The 7,688-nt window shown below is 44.1% G+C and overlaps 1 protein-coding gene across 1 annotated transcript; it reads left to right on the forward strand.

Annotated features, from left to right (window-relative positions):
• The first annotated feature begins 227 nt into the window (after positions 1-227).
• On the forward strand, positions 228-5,415 carry LOC130277771 (chymotrypsinogen A-like). Its single transcript, XM_056528520.1, has 7 exons — positions 228-279; positions 364-467; positions 2,508-2,587; positions 2,715-2,793; positions 2,895-3,075; positions 3,432-3,565; positions 5,213-5,415. The coding sequence occupies exons 1-7, from the start codon at positions 228-230 to the stop codon at positions 5,372-5,374; spliced, it is 792 nt and encodes a 263-aa protein (XP_056384495.1). The 3' UTR covers positions 5,375-5,415.
• Positions 5,416-7,688: the final 2,273 nt, after the last annotated feature.

The following is a 7,688-nucleotide window of genomic DNA, read 5'->3' on the forward strand; positions in this document are numbered from 1 at the left end:
CATGGTAAAGCAAGACTGATGCAATTCAATTATAACATATGTTCAGCACTTATCTGTACTCCTTGGTGCAGATGGTAGAAAGTTCTATTTTAATTCAAGGCCACTGATAAAGGGTTTAAAATAATCAAATATTCGTAAATGTTCAATAACTTGCTAATATTTGATTGGCGGGTTGAGACTACAGTATATAAACTAGACACAGCCACTTGACCATACAGTGAATCACAATGGCATTCCTATGGCTCCTTTCATGTCTGGCCCTGCTTGGGGGCACTCTTGGTAAGTTGGTTAATTTCTTTATTGACATTTTATTTTCTTTATTAATTTCTTACAGTGAAATATAAGTTTTTCTTTAATACCTAGGCTGTGGTGTGCCAAGTATCAAGCCTATTATTTCTGGCTATGCCAGAATTGTGAATGGTGAGAATGCCGTTTCTGGTTCCTGGCCATGGCAGGTGTCTCTTCAGGTACTGGGATTTTACATTTTTACACATACTTTGAATCTTTTTATCCATATCCATATTCTGTATCTCATATTTCTTTAGTAGTACTTTAGTACATTCAGGCTCTGTTCTCACCACTGTCATGGCCTTTGTCAAAGACAAGCATGTAGAATATAAAAAGGTGGCCAGTGAATACTGTGTGATCACACTATATAGTTAGTTACATAGTTAGAAAAACTGTTGCAGAACATCTTATGTCACAGCAGACTATGCCATGATCAGTAAGGCTGCATTCATTGCTTTCCCTGCCTGCTCCTTTGCCCGTGGAGTTGTTCAGCAGAAGGCGACATCCTGTTAACACACTTCATTCTATCTATCTATCTATCTATCTATCTATCTATCTATCTATATATATATATATATATATATATATTTATATATATAAAGAGAATATGCAGCACTATCCCAAAAAGATCCAGTTGGTGCAAGCATCCAAAAAACCAGACCAAGGTTTACTTCCGAAAAAAAAGTGTTTATTCCTTCATATCAAGTCAGCAAGCAATGTTTCTGCTCTCTATGGAGCCATTTTCAAGCTTAAGTGACACACACTCTTAATGGGTTTAAATACCCAACACAGTGCTCATTACATAGTATACAATCTCTCTCTCTCTCTCTCTCTCTCTCTCTCTCTCTCTCTCTCTCGATGGGGGCAAGATCCAGTCATGCCTCCTGAGACAGCAGAGGATGATGTGTTGCCCTGGGAGAGGAAGAGAAGCCAGGGAGCTGCTGAGACACTAACACACTGACATTGAGGGTACTACACAACTTCCTGTCAAGAATATTTCAAGCTAAAACATACTAAAGCCATTACAATTTGTCATAACACTGTATTAGTAAAGCATATACCTTGGGGTAATAGTCTTTTTTGACTATCATTTTATGGTACCAGAACATTCCTTTAAATTTATTTTTAGATACGGTATATTGGTGGATTTATTACAGAAATATCTGTGACCCCTCCCTCCTCCCGTTTCCTGTTCTCTACTAGCTTTGGCAGTCCAATGGACAGTAAATGGAGCAGCAGACATGTCTGACCACCTCTCCATTTCTCTGGGAGACTATAGATCCCTGTTCTTAAGATGATAGGGAGTACAGTATGAAACGTGATGAACAATATAAGGCATGTGCTGTAGTGAAGGGTAGTAGTAACAGCCGACATTATGACATATTTGTCCAAAACAAAATTCAAAAATTGTGACCAAATTTTGGGGAAATGTGGAGTGGATCACTACGATTTCCGAACAAGAATGAACAGGCTCACATTTCTATGCAGACTTTTTACACTATTTAAGAGGCAGTTTTAAAGCATCACTGTCATTTGAAAATCCATGTCGTCCAGACAGCTCAAAAGTAAAAACTACACTGGGTCTCAGTCCTGTGATTGTGAGTTATAAGCTGGTAAAGTATCCAGCCGCTCTGACCGACACATTCACCATAGACTAAGGGTATGTTCACACTGTGGAATTCCCGCAGAATTCAGTGAGCGAAATTCCGCAAGTGAAATTCCGCACAGTGAACGTTAGCATCAGTGTGAATGGGTCTTCCGCGAGACCCGTTCACACTGCGGAATTCCGCCACTGAAATTGTTCCGTGCAAAGAAAGAATATGTTCATGGTGAACATGTTCATGGTGACGGCACAGCGCCGCGTGGTCCTACCGCCGCCGATGGCTGCCAGATTGAATCACCGCTCGTTGAATTCCGCGAGCTGAGATTCAGCGCAAATCCGTAGTCTGAACATACCCTTATGCAGCTAATTAGTCAGATTTGATTGTCAGCCGGAGAGTAATTTGCATGCTGCTGGGCACTACACCTGCTAATAACTTGGACTGAGACCAGGCATGATCTAAACTGTTAACATATCTGAACAACATATGTCATACGACAAATAACGCTTTGTCTGAACATATCCTAAGTGGCTTTAGCAATGAGAGTATAAACTCTACAATGTCAGCTTGTGGGATATTAGCAAGAAATACAATGACTGATATGGTTATACCCCACAGGACAGCACCGGATTCCACTTCTGCGGAGGTTCTCTGATCAACAGTCTGTGGGTTGTTACCGCTGCTCACTGTGGTGTCACGTAAGGATTTACTATTGATTTTTTGTTAGATTTCATAATAGATTTTAAAGCTGGCATAATAATGTTTACAGTACCTGATCATTTTATTTCACTTATTTTTCCATGTCTGTGTTTCTCTTATATACAGAACCTCCCACCGTGTCATTCTGGGTGAATATGACCGTTCCTCCAGTGCTGAACCTATTCAGACCAAGACCATTTCCAGGGTAACCAACACTTGTCCAATACAGACATACACTTACATATACAAATATATCACAAATAAGGACTCATCTAACTATATACCAATACTGTGCTGTTTAATTAGGTCTTCAGACACCCCAGCTACAGCTCCTTCACCATTGCCAATGACATCACTCTCATCAAGCTCAGCAGCGCCGCTTCTTTCAATAACCGTGTGGCTCCTGTGTGTATTGCCGCTAGCGCTGATGTGTTCAATGGAGGAGAGAGATGTGTCACCACCGGATGGGGCTACGTTAGTGCTGCAAGTAAGTTTTTATAATTGGAGGTAATAACTAATAAGTATATTGGAAACAATGAAAAAATATATTTCTAAGTATTTACATAAATAGAAAATGTTTATAATTTTCACATTTTATAAAAAATAAATTGTGGCCCTTTTCTGACACGTGGCACTGTCATAAGCAATGTGGTGACATTGTTGTGTCTGTAAGAAGAAATGTGTCCTATTAAATAGCTGCACAGGGCAAGGGAATAATGCAATTCATTTTCTGAATAACTTATTAGTCAATATTTAAATTTTATTAGATATAAGCATTTTTTTTAATTAAGAGGTGTTTTATTTTGTTATGTTTTTTTAATTACATTTATAAATTTTTCTTAGCCCAAACCACCCCAAGCAAACTTCAGCAGGTGTCTCTTCCTCTTCTTACCAATACCGAATGTCAGAGACACTGGGGAACCAAGATCCAGAGCACCATGATCTGCGCTGGAGCATCTGGAGCTTCCTCCTGCATGGTATGGAATTTTACAAAGTTTTGTAAACTTATATAAGTTATAAAGTTAGCACTTAGTACGGTTGAAAAAAGACATATATGTCCATCAAGTTCATGTTCAACTTTCATCTGATTATGCATATGACATTGTCTGGACAAAACTAAGGTCAAATAATAGTTTAGGAAGGTTCAGACCAGTGGTCCTTGGATATTTGGACCATCAGCATGCCTCCTATACATTTTTCAGTTATACTGGGGAAAAGTAGAGCCCCATAGAGGTTTATGGCTGTCATATAACAGCTTCAAATTAGGGATCGTTTTTTTAGGGTCGATACCGATACGATACTCTGTGGAGGTTAGGGCCGATAGCCGATAACTTATACCGATATTCCGGTATAAGTTATCGGCTATTTATCCCCCCCCCCCCCCACCCCCGGCGACACCACTGCAGATCATTGATTTAAAGCGGGCGCTTTTAATCAATGAACTGCAGCAGCTTATGTGGTGCCAGGGACCACCACCCGCTTCTCTCCCCCTGCCTGTCCTAGTGTCCTCCTGAGTCCTATCACTGCCACCGTGACCCCCCCCCCCACCACCACGACCGCCCCCCCACCACCGCCCCCCACCACTGCGCCGCACCCCCCCCCCCCACCGCACAGGCCAGAGACCGCCGCTGCCCTCCCCCATTCCCGGTTTTATAATTACCTGTTCCCGGGGCCCGCGCTACTTCTGGCTCCTGCGTTGTCCTCTTGAGCTTTGACTGTGCGCACTGACGGTGTAGTCGCGTTGAGGATGTCACTCGTCATTGCGCAGCGCACAGCGTAACACAGGACGCTGCAGCAGCCAGAAGTAGCGCGGACCCGGGAACAGGTCATTATAAAATCGGGGATGGGGGAGGCAATGGGCAGCGGTGGCGGCGGTCTCTGGCAGTGGCGGTGCAGTGGGGGGTGCAACACGGTGGTGGGGGGTGCAGCGCGATGCGGTGGGGGCGGTGCAGGGGGCATTATCGGATTATTGGCAAGGTAATTGCAGATACCGATAACGTCCAAAATCGTGAATATCAGCCGATAATATCGGCCAAACCGATGATCGGTCGATCCCTACTTCAAATATACCTGTGGAGTTAAAGGGGTACTCTGCCCCTTGGCATATTATCGTGCTGGACCCCCACGATCTTGGCTGCGGCACCTCAGGCATCCAGTGCAAACTTCGCTCCACGCCAGATGACTGGCGATGCGAGGTGGAGGCTCATGATGTCCGGGTCACACACCGCTCGTGACATCACGGACACGCCACCTCAATGCAAGTCTATGGGAGGGGGCATGGCTGTCATCATGCCCCTTCCCATAGACTTGCATTGAGGGGCAGGGCCGTGACGTAACAAGCAACGCATGACCGTGACTTCACAAGCCTCCGGCGCTGCACCCGACGCTCTAAACGAATGCTGGGTGCAGCAGGGAGATCGCGGGGGTCCCACATATATCTTATCCCCTATCCATTGAATAGGGGACAAGATGTCTAGGGGCAGAGTACCCCTTTAAAACTTTCCTAAAAGCTTGCTGATCACCAATTGGCACCAACTATGGAGCTCCTGTATGGATCTATAATCAGACATTAGAATACAAAGAAGCATATAGTTTTCTCACACTTTCTTTTACTACCTCTGTAGGGTGACTCTGGTGGACCTCTTGTATGCCAGAGAAATGGAGCTTGGACCTTGGCCGGTATTGTATCCTGGGGAAGCTCTTCCTGCTCCACATCTACTCCCGCTGTATACGCTCGTGTGACAGCTCTTAGATCCTGGTTGGACCAGACTGTTGCTGCCAACTAAATGTATCAACTATAACTATTGGTTATTAATAAAGTTATTTCAACAAGAACACATTTTGTAACATTTTGTAACAACTCATTGTACGAACTGTGGTGTTGCATTAAAAAAAAGAAGAAACTGTAGATAATGAAAAAAAAAGTCTTCTAACATTGTGATTATTAATAAATTCGTATTGGGTCACAGAGGCTGCTCTCTAATTTGTCGAGTTAGGCGGCCGCCGAAGACTCGCACTCGAGGGGGCCTCACAGCCCTCCCCCCTTGACGGGAAGAGCTGGGCTCGTAGATTCAAGCCGGTTGGCTTTTCTCCTGCAGCAGCCACGAAGCTAGCGGCAGAGCCTGGGGAGGAGGACAGCATGGAGTTGTTACGTGCCAAGGATCTGCTCCACAAGGTGAGCGGCTATGTGTGTCTGTATGGGAAGGATGGCTGTTCGCCTGCAGTATCAGCTACAGGGACAGCTGGTGTAGTCACATGTGGTGGAGCGCATACTTCTAACATGTAGGCGCTGTACACGCTTATATACAGGCACACTAAAGGGAGCACACGTGGTTGTCTATGTTAAAATATCTGTAATTTTGTGAGTGGCGATGTGTACAATTTAGTGCAGTGCCGCGTCCTGGACACATTTAAGTATAAGCGTGTCTTACAGACGCATCTATAGCTAAGTGCAGCATTCTGCTGTTTGACAGAGAGAAGAGCCATTGGCTTCCCTCTGTCAATCTCTCTTCCGGCTGCCCGCATCATGCAGGCATCAACAAGAGAGGCCGAACATCCTTCCTCTGCGCTGCGGCACATGAGTGATGTCATCATGCGCTGAAGCACAGACCGGAGAGAAGACAGAAGAGGCCCCACTACAGACTACAGGAGCCAGGTGAGTATCTTTTGTTTATTTATTTTTCATTAACTACAGGGGGCTGCTGCTGTTTTTAATAACTACAGGGGGCTACTGCTGTTTTTAATAACTACAGGGGGCTGCTGCTGTTTTTAATAACTACAGGGGGCTACTGCTGTTTTTAATAACTGCAGGGGCCTGCTGCTGTCTTTAATAACTACAGGGGGCTGCTGCTGTTTTTAATAACTACAGGGGGCTGCTGCTGTTTTTAAATACTACAGGGGGCTTCTGCTGTTTTTAATTAATACAGGGAGCTGCTGCTGTTTTAAATAACTACAAGGGGCTGCTGCTGTTTTAGATAACTACAAGGGGACTGCTGGGGTTTTACCAAGTAAAGGGGGCTGCTGCTGTTCTACCACCTAAGGGGGTCTGCTGCTGTTTTAATTACTACAGGAGGCTGCTGCTGTTTTACCACATAAAGGGAGCTGCTATTTTTACCACCATATGGGGGCTGCTGCTCTTTTTCCTACCTAAATGGGGCTATTATTACTACCTAATGGGGGCTTTTACTACCACTTAATGGGGTTTACTAATACTACCATCTAAAAGAGGGTTCTTATTACTACCCTCTAAAGGGGGCTACTATTACTACCACCTAAAGGGGGCTACTGTTACTACCACCTAAAGAAGGCAGCTATTATTACCTAAAGGAGGCTGCTTTTACTATCTAAAGTGGGCTGCTTTTACTACTAACTATAGGGGGCTGTTTTTACCAATATATATGGAAGGCTGCAGCTATCTACGGGAGGACCTATCTTCAGGTGGCACCTACCTTATCGGGGCACCTGTGTTATGGGGGAAACAAAGGGAAGTGACATGGCTCCCTACTAATGCAACCTAGCTACCTAATGTGGGGGCCCTACCTACTCTTCCCCAACCCACTTATCCATCCACTCTACTATGTGAGACTTTAAGAGAGGGGGATTATTATTACAGTTTGGAGTGCTATACGTGCTGGAAAAGTGCGCAGCCTAAAATGTTTGTCTGGCAGGTTCTGTGGAGACGAGTTGTGGCTGGAAGAAATCGTCATGACGGCGGGATGGAGAAGAAAAAGGAAAGTGATCGACTCCAATTAGAGAAGACGTAACCTGATGTAACTTTGTAATCACTCATATGGTCTGTAGAGCCTGTGTAGAGCCGGTGCCACCACTGTCTGCACAGAAAGGTTTCTTTTCAGCATTAGTATAGTGGTATTATCCAGTCACTATGTGATGGTAATATGTAGTCATGGTGTGGTAGTATTATAGGTGCCTTTTTTTTAGTGGTGTTATTGGTAATACTGGTCTCTGTATAATGGTGTTATCTGTGATACTGGTCTGTGTACAGTGGTTTTATTAAGTATCAGTATGGTGATATTATACTGTTACTAAATGGTAGTGGTAATGTGGTGGCAGTATTATTTGTCCATTGTATAGTGGTTTTAT

This window comes from Hyla sarda, chromosome 6, assembly GCF_029499605.1.
Source record: "Hyla sarda isolate aHylSar1 chromosome 6, aHylSar1.hap1, whole genome shotgun sequence".
Classification (NCBI taxonomy): Eukaryota; Metazoa; Chordata; class Amphibia; order Anura; family Hylidae; genus Hyla; species Hyla sarda.

What these genes read in the sequence shown, in the direction of transcription:
- LOC130277771 (XM_056528520.1), top strand. Translation starts at nt 228, where the DNA reads ATGGCATTCCTATGGCTCCTTTCATGTCTGGCCCTGCTTGGGGGCACT. An exon ending in CCTGCTTGGGGGCACTCTTG is followed by an intron (nt 280 to 363) that starts GTAAGTTGGTTA and finishes TTTAATACCTAG; the next exon opens with GCTGTGGTGTGCCAAGTATC. An exon ending in AGACCAAGACCATTTCCAGG is followed by an intron (nt 2,794 to 2,894) that starts GTAACCAACACT and finishes CTGTTTAATTAG; the next exon opens with GTCTTCAGACACCCCAGCTA.